Source organism: Artibeus jamaicensis, unplaced genomic scaffold, assembly GCF_021234435.1.
Source record: "Artibeus jamaicensis isolate MK-2021 breed Jamaican fruit bat unplaced genomic scaffold, CSHL_Jam_final contig_354, whole genome shotgun sequence".
NCBI lineage: Eukaryota > Metazoa > Chordata > Mammalia > Chiroptera > Phyllostomidae > Artibeus > Artibeus jamaicensis.
The window spans coordinates 42,486,684-42,512,342 of record NW_026521803.1 but is presented as its reverse complement, the minus strand read 5'-3'; the positions used below and the strand labels follow the sequence as shown (position 1 = coordinate 42,512,342).

At 40.8% G+C, this 25,659-nt stretch overlaps 1 protein-coding gene across 1 annotated transcript in view; it reads right to left on the bottom strand.

Annotated features, from left to right (window-relative positions):
• The window catches only part of DOK6 (docking protein 6), a 246,278-nt gene that overhangs the window by 129,859 nt on the left and 90,760 nt on the right, over positions 1-25,659 (bottom strand). The window contains exon 3 of the mRNA XM_037145497.2: positions 24,799-24,913. Coding sequence (XP_037001392.1) covers positions 24,799-24,913 — 115 coding nt within the window. The remainder of the gene's footprint in view (positions 1-24,798; positions 24,914-25,659) is intronic.

Sequence of the window (25,659 nt, the reverse complement as noted above, 5' to 3'; positions counted from 1 at the left end):
CAGTATGTTCTTTTAAGACAAATAAAGCAAATCTGCTTTTTCGTGATAACATGCCTGCTTTTTCTTGAAGATCAAACATCTGTGTCTGAATAATCTGTAATGCATTCTAGCTACATGACCAGTGAATTGGGGGGTGAGTCCTTCACTCAGTGACGGACAGGGAGCCTGCTGGTGTTGGGGTGGGGTGATAGGCGGGGTGGTCAGAGCGTCAGCCCGTGTGAGAGATTGACGAAGGGCTCTTGTGACCCATGTGGCCACACTGAAATGGAGCAGTGACCGAAGGCGATGAGAGCTGGTGTTTCACGTTGGTTACAGTCAACTGCCATGTTACTCAGGGTTGGTCTCATGGGCTCAGCGAGTCATCCATTATCTGTCAATGCCTCAGGTTCTACTTACAAATGATTGTCAGGGTCTTGTTGGCTGGCCTTTCTCTAGGGAATCCAGCCGCCTCTGAAGACACTGGCTTTATACATGAACAATTACATCCTCTCCAAACAGATGACTAGAAAACATGTTTTCTCACATGATCTTTGTTTTGTGTATATTTCCTTAGTTGGTGCTTGATTCAGGAGGGATCCTTGAAATGTGCTTAAAGGAAAAGATGAGAGCTGCTTCCCCCCGCACCGCCCCCCCCACCAAAGTAGATTTAGCTGGAGATACTTGACTAGAATAGGAATGACTTTCTGGCAAAGCAATGCATTCTGGTTCCACAGTGAATGTAATATCTAGGTTGTCATGTACGAAACAATTCGGAAGGAATTCGAGCCGACTCCTCCCGTTGCTATGCTACCTACCCCTCAGTTATTTACATTTCTAAACATTGAGTATTACTTGGGGGCTTTTACTTTTTACTGCCTTAAGAAACTATTGTAAGAAAAGGCCAATTCATTTACATTTTTTCTGAATAACACAGGAAGTGTTCAGCAACACCCAAAGCACTCCACACAAGCGTTTCATTGGAATTCAATAAAGATTTGTAATGTACAATGCAGTCCGGGCCGTCAGAGTGCAATTTCACTGTTCAACAGAGAACAAAGAAATCCAGAATAATTCCTGGATCTGGGAAAACAGAAATGAATACAATGGTTAACGCTTAGTGAAACTTCGGGACACTCCTTTGGGACAGACTATATATTTACCCCCCATTATTTTGATTTCAATTTTTTACAGCACTTTATGGCAACAGCAAGCCTCTTAGTCTAAATTCAGCCCTCTGGCTAGATTCTGACAGTCTATTTGTGTTCTGATTTCATGAATAATAAGTGATAGAATTTGAAGAAATATACAGCTTTCTTCACTTGTGCAGAAAGTTTTAAAGTAAAATACATTTAAACATAAATGTTACTAAATATTCCTTAAAAGTCCATAGGAATTAAAATTTGACAAGGTGGGCCATCTTTCTTTCTTTTTTTTTTTTTTTTTTTTGAGAAACCCAGGGGGTCCCTTTGCCAGTGGTTTCTGAAACATCTCCTTTAACACGACCAGAGTTCACTATTTTCTGAAAACTCTCTGTTTGCATAGTGTGCAAAGTACGCATGCATCACATCCCAGGTTTTCCTGAGGAATTGGGAAATTGGGAAACACAACAATCAAATGCAGAGTCAGCTGTGTGCCGCCTTTTCATCTGGAATTTGCCACAGAGCCGAAGGCAGTCTGCAGACTGGGGCTGATGGAGGCCGTGAGCTGAGACACAGAGACCTGAGTACCCACGCCCGGGATGGGTCCTTCAGGGTGGAAGTGGCGGGTACCAACCGCTGACTCCCCAGGGACAGAATGTCCACAACTTCCCTTGAAATGCACCCCTCTTTCTTCTCACTGCCATGATGTCATGATGTGCCTCATTTTGCCATGTGTAATGTGCTCTGTTTTGCCCAAAAATTTTGAGGGAAAAATAAGGATGTGCATTTTATACGAGGAGTACATGAAATACCTCATATGTATTCTTGTGTTTTGTAATAATTTGTTACATAAAATTTCTTGTAGCATAACATGTTTAGAAATAAATGCTAAAATTCCTTTATAATATAAAAAACAAGTATCTAAATATAAATAATTGAATTAAAATTTAAATGAAAGACTTTTTCCCTGAAAGTGTGGACCAGAAACATGGGTGTGCATTGTACATGGCAAAATACGGTATCCAGTGCCTTAGCGATTCTTAGCTCTAGTCCCCCAGGTGATGGGAAGAACTGTCACCACGGGGCCGTCTCAAATGAGAGTGTACACAGGACAAGGACACTATTGTGGCTAATGACATCAGAGAAAAATCCACTACTTCCCCAATGCCAGCTCCTGAAGGAGGTCTTTTATTCCACGTCTTAATAAATTAACATTCAGATAAATGTATATCACAAATTCTTCTTTCACCAAGAACGACAAATGCAGGGAGCAAGAAGGAGCTGGGAAAGGCACCTAAGCTACTGCTCCTCTTTCAATTAAGGGCCATATGTGGGCTGTGAAAAATGCCAGTAACGAGTTTAATATATGGACATCTAGTATGATCAAAAACGCCAGCAATAATCACATTTAATATCTTATTCTAAATTCAGCCAACTTCCATCTGAGCTCTCGTACACTGAGCTAATTCCGAAGATCTCACCCCTTGCCGTGCCCCTGAAGACCACACCAGGCTTCTGCAGCTCTCCAGGGGAGCCAGGCCGTGAAGCTGGTAAACACGAAGCTACTGAGAGGATTCAGAGAGGCCTGGATACTCTCAGAACAGCTGCAGGGTTAATCTGGCAAGAGCCATGATGCACACACTGGCAGAGCCCCAACCCCTCTGATGGAAAATGTTTCAGCCTTTGGGAAGACACCGGAGGGGTTTCTACTCCTATGGGATCATCCTCCAGCCGGGGTGATGCACCCTCTGGTCTGCGAATAAGCCTGTACTTAACCTTGATGTGTGTGCTTGCACATTGCCCAGAGACTGCCTGGCTGACCTCAATGAACTCACTGGCGCCCGTCAGTCCTGCTCCAATCCATCTGAGAAACTTCTCTCCATGAGGTGTGAATCGCTCTTGTATTTAGACCGATGCCTAAGCCACTCTCACACCAATACACATAATAATTGTTTCTATGTCTCTACAGAACTCGAAACATAGTCAGGGTTTAAAAAAAGAGGGGAGACCACAGTCAAAGACATGTTTGGGAAATGCCCCTCTCTTAGAGAGGCATGGCTCACCATAGCACATTAATTGTGTAGAGTATTTCTATAATAAATAAAATTGCTCAGCTCTGCTTAATCCAGAACTCCTCAAACATTTGATCACTCAACCATCCTCTCCTCATTTAAGATCCATTAAATGTACAAAAAGTTAACAGTCTACAGAAGGCAATTTGTGGACACACCAGCCTAACACAAACTTCTTCAAAGTAGGTACAATAAATAAATCACCATATTGCTCATTGACAGTCAAAGTTAAAATTGATTCTGCAAGAATTGTTTTAGGAGACAAATTTGGGGGCCATTATGCAAAAGTTCTTTTAAAGGGCAGAACGCACATCTCAGATTCTTCTACTTTGTAGTTTTATGAAGTGACAGCCCTATATTTTACATACAAATGAATGTTGTGGATAATTATCCTGGAGACTGCTGTCCCACGTATAAACTCCATTAAGTTACTAGGGTTCTGTTAAATCTCTTCAACCTGCTGCTTGATTGATTTGACAGCCATGAATCTGTGCTTGAAGACCATCTAAAGTTTAGGAAGCGTAATTCTCTACAAAGTTCCACAAACTCCCCCCAATGTACTGTGCAGACCTGCCCTGACTACTTGTTGAAACGGGTCTGCCGACATTTTTCAGTGTCTGCCTCCCCCTCTGGGCTGTCAACAGACTGCGTCTGCTATAGGCTCTCGGCACGTTGTCGCTGGAGGTGCCCCCCTTGTCTGCCACTGTCCCCCCTCCATCTCTGGTTCTACTTCAGTTTGTCTTGCCCCTTCTTCTGTCTTCCTTTCTGATCTTGGGTCCCGCTTTTCTCAGCAGTAAGAGTGAACCAGAGCGCCATGTGGCGAGGCTCCCGGCCCTGCCCATCTCTCCAGCCCGGGTCCCTAAGGCCATCAGGAGTCTCACCAGCCCCCTCAGCTCGGCTCTGGGGCTCTGACCTCTGCTCACCTCCACCTCACCCCTCCCCCCACCTAATAGTCCAGATGGCCTAACCAGAGTGGTCCCTCCTCTTCTTTTCCTTTCTTCTTTATTATAATAAAGTTTTACTTTATTATTTTTCTTTATTTGTATTGTTGACACTATTCCAGATGTCCCCATTACTCCCCCTTGGCCCCCTCCACCCAGCCCCCAGGTCACCTTCCCCTGGCCACCCCAACACTGTTGTCTGTGTCTGCAGGTGGTACACATGGTCTTTGGCCAGTCCCTCCCCTTTGTCATCCAGTTCCCCCATTAGGGCATTTAGTCTGCCCCTTTGACATGGGAATCCTTTTTACGGGCCCTATTGCCAGTGTTAGCACCTGCAAAGGACCTGGGAGCCCCCCCCCCGCCATGAAGCATCACCCTGAAAGAAGGAGCATCCTGTCTGCCAGGCTCTGGGGAAGGGAAGGCACCCAATCCCCTTGGTGTCTCACTCCTATTATGATGATAAGGGTGAGTTTACTTTTGTTGTGGGTTACACCGATTTTCCCCACTCCTGCCGATTTTCTGGGTGACATGTAGCACTAAGTTAGTAAACATATTACTCATGTGTTGTGCATATTTTCCATCTCCTTCCACTGGAGTGTGAGCTCTCTGCAGACATCTGTATTTCTCTGCTTGTTCACAGCTGTGTCCTTAATGCCACGAACCAAGCCTTTACATGGTTGACATTTAATGCATGTTTTGGAGTGAAAGAACAAGAACAGGGAAATGCAGGAAGATGGATATGTTCTCTTTTTTTCTCCTAATCATCACCTAAAGTAAATGGATGAGTAGAGATTTAAAGTGACGGTGACATTAATATGTCTTCCTGCTTAGGAGTGAACGGTAGAATCAGGAATTATCTGATGTTAGATATACCTTGGATATGCATCTCAATATAAGGTTGACCTTGACTTGGTCCAGAAATATAGACATGGAGTTGCATTTCCTACTCCCTGTCTCAGGATTCCCTTAATTCCACCGTGGAAACATTGACCTGTCGACTGCCCCTTAGTGACTTCATTTGCATAGAGATGACATTTGTAAATTAAAGTTTTGAAACAAAAATTAAACAGAATTTTAAAATCACTGAGCCTGAATCTATGAACATTTTTAACAGAGTTCAAATATTTTGTGTGAATTCTGAGTCCTGGGCTTGGTCCCAAAACAAATACCCTCAACAGTAATCACAATGTGGCTGGCACAGGAAATAGTGAAGTGATTTGCATCTCTTCTGAAGCAATTGAGATTCTGGCTTTAAAAAGTACTTCAGAACTCTGGAACCCTTTTTCTCAGCTTCAGGATCTGAATTTACACATGTGAACATGCCTGTTTGACCTTATATTTGTGAAACAAAGATAAATATTTGTGATCAATAATAGACATAATGAGTCTGACTGCAGGGTTGCCTGGGTGTGTAGACCAGCCCTCATTAACTGTACAAGCAGTTATAAAATTTATTCTTAAAAGCAGAAGTTTCAATCCAGACAATTTAAGGTGAATCACCCTTCCGAGATATGCTAACTGGGAACTTGATCACGCCATAGATTTTATTTCTCTGACAAATTATAAAACAAACTTACCCTCTGGCCATAAAACATGATCCTCTTAGGATTTTGACTCGTGAAAATGTAATAAAACAATTCCATCTTGTGACCTTTAAGTGAATTCTGATTTGGTCTTCACAGTAATAAAGAGTTTTACTGCATTCTTAGGTCACCTACGGAATTGTTTTATAGCCTTTGAAATGGCGTTTCAGGCATTTACCTATGTGACAAGGACACAGAAAATGCTAGAAGAAATGGAAGAAAACCAGATTTCAGATCTTCTCTAGAGCTGCCTCATCAAGTTTTTCTAGAATGTGCACCAGCTTTCACTGTATTTTAATAATGACTTCGAAAGCACCACTTAAAAAACAAGAACATATCCAGACACAAGTAGAGTGGGATATATAGGAGCTTTAAAATAAAACTGATCTTCAAAAATGTTCAGAAAAGCAGATTGGGGAAAGAAAGACTGCATTTAATAAGATTGGCAGAGAGTAAAAGAACGCAGGAAAACACTATTTTATACATGCCAGTTGGGAAGGGTCTGTTTCTAGCCTGGACGATAAAGTGATTTGGAAGCCAAGATTCATTCTAAATTTAATGACAAATGAAATGGCACTGTTAAGGAAAAAAATAAACTTAGGAATCAGTTAATTAAACTGAAAATATGGCCCCTAAAAAGAATCCAATGGACCGAGAGGGCATGATGCTAAGTGAAATAAGTCCGTCAGGGAAAGACAGACAGCATATGATTTCACTTGTGTGTGGAATCTAGAGAACAATATAAATGGACATGTAAAACAGAAACAGACTTATCAATACAGAGAATAGCTGATGGTTTCCAGAGGGGAGGGGGTTTAGGGAGATGGGGGGAAAAAGGTGAGGACACTGATTTCTACAAAATAAAGTACAGCATAGAAAATATGGTCAATAACATTGTAATAACTATGTGTGGTGCCAGGTGGGTACTGGAAATATCACGCAGAGCACTTTGTCAAGTATATGATTGTCTAATCACTATGCTGTACACCTGAAACTAATACAAAATAATACTGAATATAAACTGTGATGGAAACATAAGAAAATAAATAAGAACAAACAAGTGAGCAAAATAGAACCAGAGGCATGGAAATAAAGAACAAACTGACAGTGGCCAGAGGGGAGGGAGGAGGGGGATAATGGAGAAAGAAGAAGAGGGGTCAAGTCAAGGAACATTTACAAAGGACTCATGGACAAGGACAATGGTGGGGTGGGGGGGGCGAGGACTGAATGAGGGAAGTGGGGGTGGGTAGGACGGGGGAGCACAATGAGGGAGCAATGGCAACAGCTGTAATTGAACAACAATAAAAACATGAAAATACAATGAACATGGAAAGGCAAAACCAAAAAGATAAAGAAAAAGAATAAAAAAGTAATGCTCTCATGATATTCATCCCCGGCTAAGCTTTTGTCAGGTTAGTTGCATTTGGCAGAGCGATCTAATGGGCCGGTTCGCTGATTAAAGGGACAGATCTTACATTCATGAAAAGGGACACCAAACAACTTTTACAACGGGATTGTGATTCCATGAACGTTTCCTCTGATTACAGAAAAACCTGCCTTTCTATCTGACTCCAGATTACAAATAAATACAATTTGAAAGGTCTCGTTTCTTGGCTGCTGGCATTTGTTATAGAAAGGACTACAAAAGCCTGCTACATTTAAAATATATATTAGGCACTTGTCTTCCTCTACTGATCAGAGATAGAAGTAAAAATGACGACGATTTATTAACTGTTTTGGCACCATGAGAAAAAAACCGATTGGGGAGGACAAGATGGTGACAGTGGTAATGGAATCTCTTTACACTCTAACTGAGGGTAGGTTCCGGAAAGGGGAAAAGAATTTCAGGGGCCAGGAAAGAAAATAAACTCCTTTCTGAACTGTTTTCAGATTTCCTAAGCATTAGAACTCCCAAAATATTGAAATGGCATAGAGTTTTCCTCTGCATCAGGAACTGAGGAAAGACATGGCTGTGTGAGCCGGGAGGTGGCGGCAGCTCCCACTCGCTGTGGGTTTGCTGGACGCCCGGAGCTTTCCATCTCCCCTGTCTGGCTGCTAAGAGCGCTGTGAATGGCTCCCTTTTGCAGGTGAAAAAATGGAGACGTGTATGTGTTCACGTGCACCGCAGCTAGGAATTCACAACCCTAGGCTCTGAATTCACATCCTGGCTCTCGCCCTTACGAATGGTGGGCATTGCAGCCTTTGTGTCTGTCTTCACTTTATTACCTCTGAAATGGGAATAATAACCTTTTATAGGCTTTGTGAGAATGACTAGGCGATTTCAGCGAGTTCATGATACAGAGCGCTGGGCAGGAAACATGATAGTCTTTGATAGATACTAGTAGCCATCCTTAGAGGGATTCAGTTTTGTTGCTGAGGGTCCCAGGGTGGACACTGGCTGGACCGGATTCCTCCATTCCCGCTGCCCTACACCGCTTTACTTTCTTAGAAGACAAAGAACCTTTCTTGTAAATTTGTGTATGTGCCTGATGAACCAGGAGAGTCTGGACAACACAGATGTTCAAGAAATTATTTCCACCTATGCTGGGTTTTGCTCCCCTAGTTGTATGGTCGGTAGATTTTATCACCTTTTCCATATGCTAGGAAGCTTCCTGGAATATAACATGAAGTGTCCACAATCATCGTTACAGTGTTTAAAAAAGTATGGTGGAAATAGGGAAATGGCAAGTCCAACTCAGAAGTGTTTATTTTGCTCTCACGTGATTTAGGAGAGGCAGTGGTGGACAGGGGTAGTTACTTTTTCTCTTCTCAGTCTGGTGCACTCCTACAAATTCTTGTATTCCTCAGATTCCCAAGTGGGGACCAGTCTCAAGGTCAACAGTATTTTTTAAGTTTTTACATTTGGATAGCTTAACGCACAATGACACTTTCTGTGTGCCCACCGGTGTCTCGGATCTCTCAATCCCAATTTTTGTTGTGTCATTCTGCAATTTCCATTCAATGCCTGCAAGCTCTTTATCTAAGGAGGCTGTGGTGACTGGCATTAAATCTAATTTGCTGCTGACATCTGCCTCACTATTTAAAAACAAATTCAGTTCAATTTAGTGAACCGCAGCCATGTTGTTAGAAGTAGTACGTTTAAAGACAGGAACATATAGCTTGAAGCAAATGGTAACAGGGCCCTGAAACACAACACCCTACTGCTCATTTCATGGCATTTCCAGAGACACGCTAGAGGAAAATGCTTTCAGCTGCAGACATTGAGAGGCAGCTTCATGACGTGTCTGCCTAGGAAATTATGGTTATCGAAACAATAAATCCTGACGATGTCACTGTGATGTGTTTCTATAATACAAAGCTCGAATTCATAGGAGACAAAGGTTATCAAACTGGGGACATAAATATAATTCTCTAGTCTCCGTTTTCTCTCCTTGTATAGCTAGAGAAAGTCATTAAATATAAGGCAAAGAGGTTTAATGAGAAAGAACAGGCCTGGAAAACCCACACAAGAGGGCCGACGAGGTCGGACTTACTCAGGGTGGAGCTGGGCACAGGGGGTGCTGCATGTTTCTGGCCTCTAACTCTGCTGAAACGAAAAACCTCAAAAGGGAAATTCATGCCTAGTCTGTTACTGTACTTAAGTATCGGCAAGTTAGAAAGATCACTGGATTGTGTGTGTGTGTGTGTATAAAAATTACATCCTCCCAAGAAGCCAGCACAGCACGAGAAGTAAATTAGGAGGAACTTTCAGTTGTATAATTTTCAATATACTTTAAGGTAATCTTTTCCCTTTCAACACACGTGATCAGTAACAGCTGTTTTGTGTGAATCTACTGTGCAATGCACCATCTTTTGTTATGGAGGAATTAACCATTTCCGGTAAGAAAAATTTTCAAATAACCCAAGTTCATATCTTTCATTAACACTACCACACTTTCTGATCTCAGACCAGCCCCTCTTGTCTTTCCAGTTTATTCCATTGAGTATCTTGATCCCAAAAGCCTTCAAACCCCATCGAGACCACCGGTCCACTATTGATTCTACCAGAGTCCAACTCAGTGAACCCTTGACATCCTTGCTCTGTGCACACCCAGCTTGAACTCCTGTCAACCATTACAATCACTTTGAGGGATGTCATGCCAATCCTGGACTTGCCCTCTTGCTTCCTCAGAGTCACTGGCCAAAACCTTCTTCAAACAAGACAGGAAAATACATATATTCTTAAACACTCTAAGTAGTTTTTTAAAAAGGCAGACAAGCACATAATATTAGTAATGAGAAAATGTATACAAATAAAAGGAATAAGTTCCAGTCATTCCACCAAGTGCTGAATAATTTTAGTACTTTTTCTACTTGCCTTTTTAAAGATGTCAAGGCCAAGGTTTGTGGAGGGAAAGTTACTTTCTCCTGAACACACCACTAAAATGTGGGAACTAAAATGCCGGCCTTTGAACCCAGGCAGTGGAGACCAGAGGCTGCGGTCTCTCCTGGTCGGATACGGAGCGATCTGAGCCTCAGGATGGATGGATGAGGCTCCTGGGGAAACAAACCACCAGAACGCAGGTAGGAAGCCCTGGAAAGCCACCCGGTTCCTAAATGAAGTGCCCCTCAAAAATGTATGAGGCTATGACGGCTTCAGAAGCAACATGAAACTGGTATGTGGTTCGTTTTGTTGAACGGCTCTAGAGCTTAAAATCAGACACGCTTGGGCATTTTTCTTCTTTTATGAACACTGGCGATACCCTGAGGCCAAAGCCTGTCTAGGAAAGTGCAAAAAACCTCACAGACCTGTCTCAGCGATGAGTGTAGTTGTGAAAATCCCAGGTGTGACAAGAAAATGGATTTAAAAGTCTATTCAGGATAAGGTTTCACTGGGTCTAATTGGAGCTGACTCTTGAAATAAAAACAGTGATAACTCTGGGCGGGGGATAAAGTGACTTTACAGTTGTTCATATGGAGAAAGCACAATAACTAATAATAATAATATGAGAATAAACTCTGTGTATTGTGTGCTCACAACTATAAACCTACTTTTGCCCCACCATCTACTAACTATAATTTGTCAAATGTGTAACACATATTAGGCGTTGCTACTTTGATATCACATGTTATAATAAACCCATCAGCAGAAGTCATTCCTGGCTCTGTTTGCAGAGGTGTAATCAGGGCACAGGGAAGATTTGAACTCAGAGAGTCTGGCTCCAGAGCATGTTCTTGACCATGACTTTGCAGAGAATTTGTTAAAATGTCAACTTGTCAAAGAGTGGAGTATGGAATACATTTTTATAAATTTCAAAAATATGTTAAAAAACTCATAATTTCTAGAAATAAATATAAGCTAAATGTTTACTAAATAAAATATGCAGACCATTAAAATGCAATTCTGGGGGCTGATATAATTATTAACAAAAGCACACATCATATTTTACTATATTTGACAGATTTATTAAAGTGGTTGGTAGGTTCACAGGGGGTTTGTAATACTAGTATTTAGATTGTTATCTATGGATGCTGTTTTAATGACACATAAGATAATGAAACAATGCATGCTATTAAACAACTTCTAGACTATGATGAAACAAGGAGAACGTCACTGACACTTCCCGACATAGGCAAAGTCATTGATGTGAATTTTCTGTACGTTCTGTTGATGACATGGACATTTGTGTGTGTGTGTGCTCCTGTGTGCTCAAAATATTGGGCTCCCTTTATGGTATATTTTGAGAACAGCATTTTTTACTTAACCTGCCTCTTTTCAAGTCAATAAATACAAACATTTACATCACAGTTGTGACTCCTATAAGCTATTTAGTTCATTCGCTTTTCTATTTTGCAAAACGTACAGCAGCGCTCTCTCTTGTATGGACATTCGTCTGTTTTCTAACTTGTTGGCTTACGACTTCGGCCATCATCGCTGGAAAAGGCCTATCTTAGAGGCTCCATGTGGGCATCCTGAGAGGCACATGTTGCTGAAGGAGAACTGCCCTTTTTGTGTCCTTCAAACACATCCCGGGGCTGCCGAAGTGGAGGCCCATGGAGGTGGTAGCATCACAGAGAGAGGCCGGTGAGGCAGTGCTGGGACTGAAGGATCCCAGAAACCTCGCCTAGAGGAGCAAGTTTCCTAGTTCCTTTCCTTTGCTGGCATTTGAATATTTTTCCTTAATCCTTTCATCCTGAGAGCTCCCAGTTCTCTTTCCCCAGCCCGTGGAAGCCGTGGCACCGTCCCTTGCCCAGCAGTCACCGTGAGAAGACGCAGCCTTGCTCCATGCTCTTGATGGTGCTGAGCCAAGGCTGCAGGTCCAACTGCCTCCTTTCAGCTCTGTTCCCGGGGCTCCAATTCACTCCTCTCGAAAGGGTGTTCGCTTTTGTGTGGGTTGAGCTATACATTTAAATGTTACACTATACTTAGTACTTATTTCTAAGTACTTTCAGGACATGAAGTCAGCCTTATTTATGGAGCCGGAAAGCCCGTATCACTTTGATAATCAGAAAGAATAAATACTTTGTAGTTTAAAAAGAAAGAACTTTAACTCACCCTACGTGTATTCAGGACAAAGTCCAAACTGTGGCCCTGTCTCAGCTGTTTCAGTTCTTCTGCCCTGATCCCCAAACTGCTTTAAAAACATGAGGAATTTCATCATTTCTGGTTTACATTGGCGCACGGAATCCATATTTCTCATTACCGTCCTGTTGAAACCCATTCAGAGTCTTCCACAAATGACATGTTTTTAAAACCTAATTTGGAAGAGCTCTGTATTAGTAATGGGACTGTCATAATAAATGACTACAAACTGGGTGGTTCAAAAACAACACAAATGTCCCTGGCTCGTGTGGCTCAGCGGACTGAGCACTGGCCTGCAAACCAAAGGGTCTCTGTCTTGATTCCCAGTCAAGGCACATGCCTGGGTTGAGGGCCAGGTCCCCAGAAGGGGGCGTGCAAGAGGCAACCACACATTGATGTTTCTCCCCCTCTCTTTCTCTCTTCCTTCCCCTCTCTAAAAATAAATTTTAAAAATCTTAAAAAATCAACAACAGTAATATATTCTCTCCCTGCTCTGTTGGCGGGGAGACTGGGAGATGGAAATCCAGGAGTCAGCAGAGTGGGCTTCTGTGCGAGGCTGTGAGTCCTTCTGTTCCAGGATTCTCTCCTGGCACCTGGTGGATGTCAGCAATCTTGGCGTTCCTGATCCTGGCCTCCTCTCTCCGCCTGCATCTTCACACGGCTCTCCATTTCTTCTGTGTCTCTGGTCCAAACTTCCCAGTCCTTTCTCTTAGAGAAACACAAGTCATTGGATGGACCTAGGGCGACCCTAATCAACTATGATCTCCGCTGGACTTGGAAGCATAAAGTAACAAGCGTGGGGACCACAAATTCTTTTAGTGGAGGGGCACAATTCAACCCATTACGAACTCTTTAAAATTTTTAAATGTATTTTGTTGATTATGCTATTACAGTTGGCCCATTTTCTCCCCTTTACTTCCTTCTGCCCTGCACACCCCCTCCCACCTGCTTCCCTTTCTCCCCCTTAGTTCATGTCCATGGGTCATACATATAAGTTCTTTGGTTTCTACATTTCCTATATTATTCTTAACCTCCCCTTCTCTATTTTGTACTGACCATTTATGCTTCTTATTCCCTGCGCCTTTCCCCCCATTCTCCTTCCACCTTCTTCCCGGTGATAACCCTTCATGTGATCTTATTACTGTGAATCAATTCCTGTTCTAGTTGTTTGATTAGAGTTTGTGTTTGTTTTTGTTTTTTTAGGTTCAGTTGTTGGTAGTTGTGAGTTTGTTGTCATTTTACTGTTCATATTTTCTTTTTCTTAGATAAGTCCCTTTAACTTCTCATATAATAAGTTATATGATGCTTGGTGAGGAGGCTTGGTGATGATGAACTCCTTGAACTTGGCCTTATCTGGGAAGCACTTTATCTGCCCTCCCATTCTAAATGATTGTTTTGCTGGATAGAGTAACTTTGGATGGAGGTCCTTGCCTTTCATGACTTTGAATACTTCTTTCCATCCCCTTCTTGCCTGCAAAGTTTCTTTTGAGGAATCAGCTGATAGTCTTATGGAAACTCCTTCATATATAACTGTCTTCTTTTCTCTTGCTGCTTCTAAGATTCTCCCCTTATCTCTAATCTTGGTTAATGTAATTATGATGTGCCTTGGTGTGTGCTTCTTTTAACACCTGGGACTCTCAGTTTCCTGAACTTCTTGGAAGTTTATTTCCTTTGCCAGATTGGGGAAGTTATTCCAAATAAGTTTTCAGTTTCTTGCTCTTCTCCTTCTGGCACCCCTGCGGGTGATTCAGATATTAGAACATTTAAAGTTGTTTCAGAGGTTCCTAAGCCTCTCCTCATTTTAAAAAAAATTCTTGTTTCTTCATTCTCGTGTTCCCTTTTGGTCCAAACCATTGATTTGAGTCCCACTTTCCTTCCTGTCACTGTTGGTTCCCTGCACATTTTCCTTTACTTCACTTTTCATAGCCTTCAGTTTTTCCTCTATTTTGTGACCATATTCAACCATTTCTATCAGCATCCTGATGACCAGTGTTCTGAACTCTGCGTCTCATAGGTTGGCTATCTCTTCATTGATTACCTGTATTTTGGGGGGGAACTTTAATCTGTTCTTTAATTTGGTCCATATTTGTCTGGGCATGCCTATTATGTTGTGAGGGGTGGAGCCTTAGGTGTTCATGACAGTGGGGAAATCCACGTGGCTGAGTTGTGATGCTGTCTGTGGGGGAGGGGTCTGAGAGGGAACAATGGCGCTTGCTCCGCTCTCTGCCAGATTTCAGTCACTTTCCTTGCTTCCCACAAACAAATTGGGTCCTTCTGGTGCTGATTTCCAGGTGGGTGTATTTGTGTACATTCTAGGACACTGTGGGTCTCTCCAGTGAACTCTCCTGTGAAACTGGGAGTTTCTCCCACTGCCACCTTAACTCCCACAGGTGTTTGCAGTTATAGGTTTGAAGCTTTATTTCCCTGCTGTGACTCTGGGTTGTGGATCTGGTTCCTTCCCCAGTTGTTCCTCCTGGTTTATCCACACATAAATGTGGTACCACCTGGTCCTCCAGCTGCCACCATGTCGAGAGTACTTTCCAACTGGCTGCCCATCTCCACCCTTGTCTCCACCCCTTCTAGCGGTCTGGGTAAATGTGTTTTCTTTAACTCCTTGGCTGTTGGACTTCCATATAGTTTGATTTTCTAACAGTTCTAGTTGTTTTTTGTTTTTAAATTTGTTGCTGTCCTTCTTTTAGTTGTGCAAAAAGGCACAGTGTGTCTACCTATGCCTCCATCTTGGCCAGAAGTACAAACTTTTTTAATTGTAAAATTGTTTTGTGGTACAAAGGATTTTGCATTTTGACCTCTTTTTATTCTGTTTATAGTGAATCTTTTATAAGTATACAGACATATAAGGATAAGTTGGCAAAAATACATTCGGTCTCAAAGCCTACTCCACTATTAAATAATAATTGTTTAAAACATGTTTAGAGAGTTTAAATAAAAAACACATTTTTTGTTAGTTTACTGAGATAGGTTACTGCTTTAAGAAAAATATTCACATTTTAAGTCCTCATTCAACACTTTGAATAAAAGTTTTTTCCTGCCATAAAAATATTCAAACTCTCTGCATCAAAAACTTCAAAAGTCTGGCACCCCATTATACATAGTTTGATTTCTTAGAACGATTCTGTATAACAGAAGAGCAGATGGTATAATTTTAGAGTGACACATCAAAGGTAATTTCATCATGTAAATTCTGAAAGTAAAGCAAAAATACATTTTCTTAATATACAGGAATAAGGAATGACACCTCCCTATCACACTATTTTCCAGCTGACACTCATGTATGTTAATTGTTCATAAAACTTGAAAAGTACTTTGTAAATTCTTGCCCAAATAGTAGTTCTAAAAGTACTTTTTTTTTGGGTGCTTCATGCTTTTGGGGGGATCTACTTGCTGGTCTCGGAGGAGGGGCACAAGGGTTCTCTGACGTTTCACTGTAAGACACGACAGGCAGAGGACCAGCAGAGGTAGCCCGGCTGGGCAACAGCAGCTGGAGGTGATGAGAGCAGGTGAGGGGACGAGAGTGCCACCTTGACATATGGACTGGATTGTATTCTCAAGTCATCACTTCCTAGAAGCTATTCATTTTTTGAGAATGATTTAACCAGGACTCGTCAGTATCATGCATATTGTACTTAACTATATACAAGGGGGGACCTCCCCAAAACTGGAATTATCTTCTGGAGGTGGACCACTTATAGTTCAGGCTTCTCCCACTAGGTGAGTGTTCTAGGAACCTATCTGTATCAGTGCACCAGCTGGCATTATTGTGAGAGGCTGCGTTCTGCCTCAGTGAATTTTTCTGAAGACTCTTTCAATGCATTTACCCATTTCATGATGGGTGATTTATGAGTGCACTTGTCTACACCATGCTGAGTGTTCAGCAGTTTCAGACCAAAAACTGCATGGCCCCTGGGCCCCAGCCTTCCCTACTCACCTGATTTTGCCCTGAGAGGCATTTTTTTCTTTCCTGAATGAAAAAGTCCTCAAATAGAAATATTTTGCTGATGTGAAAGAGGTGAAACAAAAAATGGCAGAAACGCTAAACGTCGGCCATCAAAATCAATGTTCTGAGCAGTGGGGAAAGTGTCTCAATAGGTATATTGCATCAAATGGAGAACAGTTTGGAGGTGACTGAAGTTTAAACATGTCTGAATAAGTACACCATTGTTTATGAACAAATTCCAGTTTGGGGGGTCCCTCTTCTTATACTTTGATTAATGGTTCATCAGGTTATATATTTTCTTCTAAGAACTAATTCCTCTCTGTTTCTAATGTCCCAGGGCAAAGAACCCCTTTTAGGAGTGGTGCGCTAGCCACATCCAATCCACGTGAAGTCAGCCCACCCCAGCCACGCTTTGGCAGCAAGGTTGGGACTGAGTCTTCAAACAACTTCGTTTACCTGTGTGCCGCCCACATACCTGGACACCACAAGGTAACCAAGTCTTCTCAAGTTTCGCTCAAATTGTTTTGGGCTGTGATTTGTTTATCATGTCAACCTGATAATTGTGCCCAGATTTTGCCAAATATTTAATCTTTTCATGACGAGTTGCACTTGAAATTTTGGCATTTTTATTCAATGCGAGTCTACAAAGGGCATTAGAAATTTAAAATCTCTAGGTCAAAAGGCAGTTCCACTTTTAATGTTTTGAGTTATCTCCATACTGCTTTACACAGTGGCTGCACCTGTCTGCATTCCCATCAACAGTGCAAAAGAGTTCCCTTCTCCACATCCTTGCCAACACTTGTTGTTTGTTGATTTATTGATGATAGCCATTCTGAAAGTTATGAGATGGTATCTCATTGTGGTTTGAATTTGCATTTCTGTGATGGTTAGTGATGTTGAGTACCTTTTCATGTTTTTTTGGAGAAGTATCTATTCAGGTCCTTTGCCCATTTTTTTAATGGGGCTGGTTTTTTTGGTGCTGAGTTTTGTAAGTACTTTATGATTTTTGGATATTTACTCTTTATTAGATGTATTGGTGAATATATTATTCCATTCTATGGGTTGTCTTTTTATTTTGATCCCACTTTTTGGACTGTATCCAAAGAAACCCAAAACACGAATTTAAAAGAACATAAGCACCCCTATGTTCTTTGAAGCATGATTTATAATCACCAAGATATGGAAGCAGCCCAAGTGCCCATCAATAGGTGAGTGGTTAAAATAACTATGGGACATTTACATATTGGAATTCGACTTGACCATAAAAATGAAGAAAATGGCATCCTTTGTGACACTATGGATGCACCTGGAGAACATTATTCTAAGTGAAATAACCCAGTCAAAGACAGACAAATGCTACACGATTTCATTCATCTGTGGAATCTAATGAACAAACAGAACTAACAAGTGAAACAGACTCATAGATGTAGAGCAGATGACAGGGTTGGGGGGTTTGGGGATGGAAGGATGGAGTAAAAAGGAATAAGCACTCATATGCAACAGTGTGGTGACTGCTGGGGGGAGGGACGTATAAAGGAACTAAAAGGTAATGGAAAAAACACAATAAAAATTAAATTGAATTTTTAAAAATAAAAAGAAAATAAAAAATTTAAAGTCTTGTTACACCGTGACTACCACATGGCATCCACTCTCTCTAAAGAAACAACTTCAAAGTCCCAACATATTTCAGATCATATAAGGCCACTGGATTCTTTTTTTTTGTATTTTTTATGATTTCTTCCAAATCTTAGCAGGATAGCTGAGAAGCAGATGGCTACAAACCAGCAGCTCTATTGCACTGTGACTGAGTCAGCTAGAAATACAAGTTTTCCAACTTCATTCAAGTTCCCTTTTGTACTGAACAGAAATGTCTCCCATTATCCCCAAAGTAAATGGACTGCTCGCAGAAGTGTTGACTGACATCACTTGAAACTGAAGTATGATGTTTATCTGCAGATCGTGTATCTCTGAGTAGATGCAGTGAATATTTTTTTCCAATGTCACACTCTAATTCCATTACCGGTGGAAGTGGGGTTCTTGTGGTATGTAAAGGAAAAGAATCTCCTTAGGATGTGGCTCTGTGGTATGGTTATTGATGATGTATAATTAAGGGGGTTCCTCATGGCTTCCCACTGTCCCATGTCTATCTGTCACACCGTGGAAAAAGTCCCATCTTGCCTTTAGTAGGGCCAGGATGAAAGCCATGGCCCGGAGTTCTGCTCCATATTAGAGTCCAGCCCAGCATTCAGTGAGCTGAGTTTTGCAGCCTGTGTTTCCAGCTGCAGCCCACTTCAGACCCCTCCTTCTGCAGCCTACCTGTGGAGTTGCACAGCCACGGGCCACACACCTGCTAGAGCCACATGGAGAGAAAGTCAAGTGCACCGTGTGAGTGCAGGTCACAAGCAGCAGAGAGCTCCTTTGTTCACCTGGGATTATATTAGCTTGGATGTGGAATGGACCAGGTGTCTTTTCAAAATGACCAATGAACTTCCCAAACTTCCACAGGCTTCAGATGGGTGTACCTCTTAAGCAACCCCTGCTCTCCCCAGGCTAGACTGACAGGCCTCTTTGGTCCAGCACACCTCTCCATGTGCCATTTTGCCCTCTATTGCACATGTGCCTGTCTTGTCCTCCTCCCACCTGGCAGTCTGGTACTGGAGTGAGGAAGTGAGAAGCCTTAATTCTCCTGGCAGAGAAATGCTGTAATCCCCTGGGGTGTGAAGCTGCGGCTTCCTTACTGAGCAGGCAGACTTCTGCTTCCCAATTTATTAAACTCAATGTCTAGTTCCCTTTGCTCCCCTTTTCTAGCTAAATACCATTGGTAACAATTTGACTTCTTAAATGTGATAAAATTGATTTCTTCCTTTGTATTGGTTGTGAATCAGCTATTATTTGGGTTATATAAATTATATTTTAAGAATCTGAAGCCATATGTGATTATATGAGTAAACAATCATTAAATTTATCAGTTCTTTTACTGGCTTACTCCTATTAAATTAGCTATATTACCACAGACAAAAAAAAAACAAAACAGTTCTATAATCTGGGGTGAGTGCCTGATGTCTAGAACCTTTATACAAGGGACCTTTTCCTCATTCTTAAGCATGAATTGAGTCCTTCCAAAATTAAATAACACATATGGTTCAAAGTATTTCTTAATATTATATACACATATACACATTCTTTATTATAATATTCATAAATAGCAATTAGACTTCACAGTAAGTTCCATTCACCTATGTCCAAGAACAGATTTTTGTCTAGTACCTAAATCATTAATAAAGATGAATAATAAGTTTATTTCTAATGTCTACAGGTTTTAGGTCACAGGTGGGAACAAACGCAGGTTTTGTAATTGCATATATAATAAAAATGCTAATCAAAATACAGGCTTCACTGCATGCCTATTACCTGTCATTTTAAATTTAAGAAGGATTTTTGGCTAAATCCTTTTTGGGCTTATAGGAAAGATTATGAGAAGCCTGACAGGCAGAAACCTTAGAGAATTCTCTGTGAAAAAAAATGCTTTCTTATAAGGCTCAGTAAGTGTTTTAGAAAATAAAAATATATCTTATTGACTAACATAAATTTGTGAGAAAGCGAAGTTATATTAGAAAACAACGTCTCTCAGAAATAAAGATATAGAACTTGTGAACTATAATGAAAATAAACCGAAATGTGGTATACTTATATTCAGGTATTACAGGTATAAAAGCAATACTTGTGCAAAACTTAAAAAAATTATTATGAATGTATGGATATGTTAGAATTTGGGGGGTTTGCCCAATGTATTTCATTTTAACGTTGGGTAATTTATTAATTTCATAAATATGCCACTCCAAATTTTGAATGGAAGAAAGTGTTAAGATAACTTTATTATATTAGAGAATAAATTCAATGCCACAAATAATTTTTTAGGAATGAATTGGGTTTCCAGACTTTAAATACTTTTTACCCTAAATTATTTGGAGATGGGTTTGGGGCTTCCATATATTGACAAAAACAACACACTTGAGCTCTTTTTTGCCTCTTTCTTCTTTTCTAAGTGAAGGGGAGAAGGATCTATTACCCCATCTCTGGGTTTCCAGCATCCAGGCCATGCGCTCCTTAATTTATTAGACATTGACTTGAGATTGAACATGCTTGACCCACCGGCCCCCCAAACCAGGGCTCCTTTTCAACGAAGAGGCAAAATGCAGAATTTCTCATTTGTATTCCACTGTGTTTTATCAGAGTCACTGCAGCAGCCCTGATGGGTCACGGGTGTTCGCACACACATACATGAACACACTCACATATGCACACACACGGCTTTGCTCATTCGCCCTCACCCCGCCCCTACTATCACAAACACAGCAGTCTGTTATTTGGCAATTTAAATAATTTTCCCCATGGCGATGCCCAATTAGTCTGTAAAATTTGTCTTCAAAAAGAAACTATCTCTCTGTAAAGAGAGTATGATTAATATATCATTATAACAAAACTTAAATATAAATTTTACTCATTCATGAATTCACTAAGCCAACAAATTCTTATCAGCACTGTAGTGTTGGGAATTCCAGGGTGAGAAGAACAATATGGTCATCCCTGCATTGAGCTTCAAATCTGACAGAGCAGGAGGCTTTTGAACGGAGCATGGGAAGTCCAAGTTCAGTGTGCTGTGGGAGCGTGGAGCAGAAGCGCTAAGTAAGATGAGGGGCAGGAAGGAAAAGAGGTGGGTGAGGTGCTTGTGCTGGGAGCACAGAAGCTGGGGGACACTCACAGGAGGTCTCCATTCTTTGTGCTCATCAAATATATACAAACTACACAGGTCGATGTTTAGGATTATTTTCATTGTTTGCTGTTGTTGTCCATTTCTTTTTATCATAGGAGAATATACCAAGTACCTTTTGTTCCTGCAACTCTCTCCTTACCCTGTTTTTTAACTTAAAAATACATCATAGATAACATTACAGATAAAAGGTCTAATTTTTATTTTTTTGAGATAAGTGTAGATTCATGTGTATTTAGTTATAAGAAATATTATAGAGAGATCTGTGTATATTTTTTCTCTCTCTCCCAATGGTAATATCTTGCAAGATTATAGTATAATATCAGAACCAAGATATTGATGTTATTTAGATGTTTGTGGTTTTACTTATACTTATTTGTGTGTGTATGTATAAATTCTATATAATTTATCATCTGTGTAGGTCTGTGTATGCACCATTACAATCAAGATAACTGCTCAGTTTCAATAGAAATTCATGTGACCCCTTTATGGCCTCATACTCCCTGACAACCACACCCCAAATCCCATTCCTAACCTTAGCAACTAATGAGCCCTCCATTTCTAAAATTTGTCATCTCACAGATGTTATGGATTGAGTTACCAAGCATGTAATCTTTTGGGTTGGCTTTTTTTTTCAATTGGCATAATTCACTTGAGATTCATCCAGGTCACTGCGTAGATCAATAATTTATTCTTTTTATGACTGAGGAATTTTTCATGATATGAGTGAACCCCAGTTTGTTGCAAGGTATCTGGGTCCTTTCCAGTTTGGCACCATTATAGAGAAAGCTGCAGTGAGCATTTTTGTCAGGTGTGTGCGGGGGGGCAGGGGTGTGGTGTGAACATATTTTCATTTTTTTCCTGAGATAAATGTCCAAAAGTGCAATTGTTGGGTTCTGTGATAGTTGCATATTTAATCTTACAAGGAGCCGCCACACACTTTCCAGGATGGTTACACCACTTTGCATTTCCACCAGCGATGTCTGAATGACCTAGTTTCTCCAAAACCTCATAAGCATTTGATGATGTTACTATTTTTTTTCCATTTTCACCATTCTGATAGGTGCTCACTGATATGTCATTGTAATTTTAATGAGCATTTTCCTGATGACTAACTTAAAACATCTGGATCTATTCGTGTGCGCACATTCCCCCATACATAAATTACATTTATATACTGGGTATTGTCTCCCGTTCATTCTATTTTCTTACTTCTGTTTTGCTTGTCTTTTTTCCCTTCGTCTTTCTTTTCCATCACCTCATTATCATCTTCCCTTATGCTGGTAATGCTTGTTAAAACACACACAACTCTCTCCCATTATTTATTTTACAAAATGTGATCATTCAGTATATACTTCTCTGCTAGTTGTTTTGTTTGAAGAACTGAACTTCATAGAAGTGTTTTCTATGAAGTTAATTGGTTTAATTAGAATTCTTCCAAGTGATTGCATATTATTTTAGGGTAGAAGATACCATAACTTATTCAATGGTTTTCTTTATAGGCATTTGCCAGTTTCTAATTCCATTGTCATCACACGAATTGTGCTTAAAGCCACAGCCACACGTGCCAGCCCACGGGGGGACATGGGGTATGTTCCGAAAAGGTCCACAGAGTCAAGGGGATGCGTATTTATTGCATGACAGTCGCCAGTATTCTTGAAAAGATCATTGAAATAGTTCACCCTCCCACGAGCCGTTACTAGAATTACAATTTTACCTGTGTTTGCATTAGAAATCAATGTCACAGCTCCGTTCACTTAGCTTGAATCTTCTTGCTCTTTTGATTCTCACGTCCCCGACTGCTTGATAGTTTGAGTCTTGTCGTTTGTAAGCAAAAGTACTCCGATTCCCTGAAAGTACCTTCTTTTCTCCCACCGGCATGTGCCACAAAGACAATCTTTAAAAGTCATGCCATTGTTTCTTAAATGTGATTTATTACTAGCTTCAAGCACACTATTATATCATCACATAATTTGTGGTTTAAAAAAAATAAGTAATGCTTTCACATAAGTCGGAATCTAACATTCTTCTGTCTTCGTATTTGGATCTAGTTTTAGCTTGCTCTCCAGAAATTATTATTTTTTTAATCCTAGTCTTTTTCTTTTTAAGATTTTTAGTTCTTTATCTTTAGAGGGGAAAGGAAGGAGAGAGGGAGAGAAGTATCAATGATATGCTTCTCGTGTGCCCCCTGCTGGGAACTGGCCTGCAACCCAGGCATGTGCCCTTACTGGGAATCAAGCCCCTGTTCTTTGGTTCGCAGGCCTGTGCTCAATCCACTGAGCTACACCAGCCAGGGCTCCAGAAATTCTTGTCTTGGGAATTAAGCTCATTCTCTTTTAACAAAGAGTCCTTCATTTCTCAAAAACCTTACATGAACCAGGAAACCATCACTGCTGTGACAACAAGTAAGTAAATAAATAAATAGATAATAAAAATTTTGTTTAAATGTTCTGACTTCAGACTTGCGGGTTACAACTCTGAACTGTATTTCTGAATTATGTTGGAATATATTTCAATATAGCCTTCTTACCTCAAATAACATAGTCCAGAGCTGCCTGTGTTTCCACAACATGGCTCAGTACAATTTCAAAGATGCAAAACAGAGCATTTCAAAGATGCAATGGGAGCATTGAAATGTGAAGCATACCATCAATAGTGAAAATTATCCTACATCTATTCTTGACAACCAGTTTTCTGAGTGTCGTTGGTTTTAACAGAAGACGTTATTTCACAGCTCAGAAAAACAGTGACGTGGTTGTAGACAGTTTGAAGACAGAGGAGAAGATACGAAGATTTGTATGTGTGAAAATATGATCCCGAGAAGGATGAGAGAAGTCCTGTTACAGAACAGAAATTTGCAATACCAGGTAACAGACTTCTGATCAATGCCACACAGTCCGCTTTAAATGATGAAATGAAGTCAGATGGCAAGTGAAGAAAAGTATAGCAAAAGGAAGGAAGCTTTCAAGGAAAGAAGGACACTCTGATGAATTCTAATGGTTTAGTAAAACTGAGATAAGAGTAGGTGTGGAGGTGTGAGCAATTTTATTTAGGCAAAGTGACATTACTGGTTTTAGAATATTATAACCTGGTAGCATTGACTTCCATACACTTTAACTATAAATACAGTACTCAATAATTCTTTTCCTAAACACTCAGCTATTAATTTAAATTCACATCTTTCAAACCCTTAGTGCTTTTTGCTTCCATCCATTCAAAAATGAATGTGCTGTTTCATTAAGTAAAATCCTTAAAAAGCTGTAATAAGTAATACATGATATAGCACAGGAAATGCAAAATGAAAAATACTCCAAATTCCAACTAGAAGCCATCCTGTGTCTCAATACTTTATGAACTGGGAGACTCAAATTCAGTCAGATATTTATTTGCAGCTTGAGGATCCACGAAGGTAACCGATTGCTCTAAGTTCAGTTCTGAAGGGGCTGGACAGGCTGCCCTGCGCCACTCTTCCGCCAGGCTCTTTCGTTATTGCCACACCAAATGCCCCTACTGCCCCCAGCGAGAACCATAATGCACTTCATAACCTTGCCCTAAGGACATCGCCCAGGCACTGCTCCCTTAAATCTCCAAACTCGAATGGAAGCCTGAACAGTCCTCTGACCACCTGGGAGCAAAACCCAGACACTGACCGATAATAAACAAGCACCAAGAACATCCGAAAAAATGACTCCGTTGAGCTTCCGAATAAAGCCTTCCGGGGCACATTCTCATCACAATAAGCCATCCTACTCTGCAGTGCATCTCAGTTCATGTGGGCCCTGTCTCAGAAGCAGCGGAGTTTCCTCCAGCTGCAGACGGGGCTATCACTGCTTACCTGACTCACAGGCAAATGTCTTGGATGTTTCATCATGAAAGATAATGGCCACCGCATGCTTCTTTGTCTCTCGAGGCAGTCTGGTTATATTTTTGATGTTGTGCAGTTCGGTGACCTTGGAAGAAAAATATTTTTTAACTTGGGGTACGGTATATGCTGTATACCTGTGCGCTTAAAGAAAATGATCAGTTATTCCTCTCTTATCCCACTTTTCCAGCGGGTATTTGTATTCCTTTCTAATTAACCGCAGCCAAAGACAATACAGAAGAAACCAAATGTCATCCACCATGCCCTCAGTTTTGGTCGTTCTTAGCTGAACTTTGAAATAATCTTAAGATTATGTGGAAGAATAGCTCCATGAAAGCAAGGGCCGGGTGCTTTTATTTAAAGTGTATCTCCTGCAAACACTAGCACTTGTGCTGCACACAGGATTCCCAATAAAGTTTTGTTGAATTTGGACTGGATTTAATTTCTTGCCTCTCTCCCACCCATCCTGCAAGTTGCTGGTACCACTGGAGTCAGGATGCAACTGACACCTGTTGATTGGCAGACAAAATGACTCTACAAGTTTAGGGTCGTTAAACATAAGCAATGGGTGTGTTTCTGAGAAAAATGCACATAATGCCCATCTTTACCTTTACTTACGCCTTCTTTTGATGCTTTTTCTTGTTTGTATAGGTCTTGCTGCTTAACCTACATTATTATACTTCCATCTAAAAAAGTTCTTTCAATATTTCTTGCAAGTTAGGTCTACTGGCAACAAAGTATCTGAATTTTATTTATCTGATAGAGCCTTAAATTTGCTTCCCCACTGAAGGATAATTTTGCAGGGTACAGAATTGTAGGTCGGAGGGATTTTTC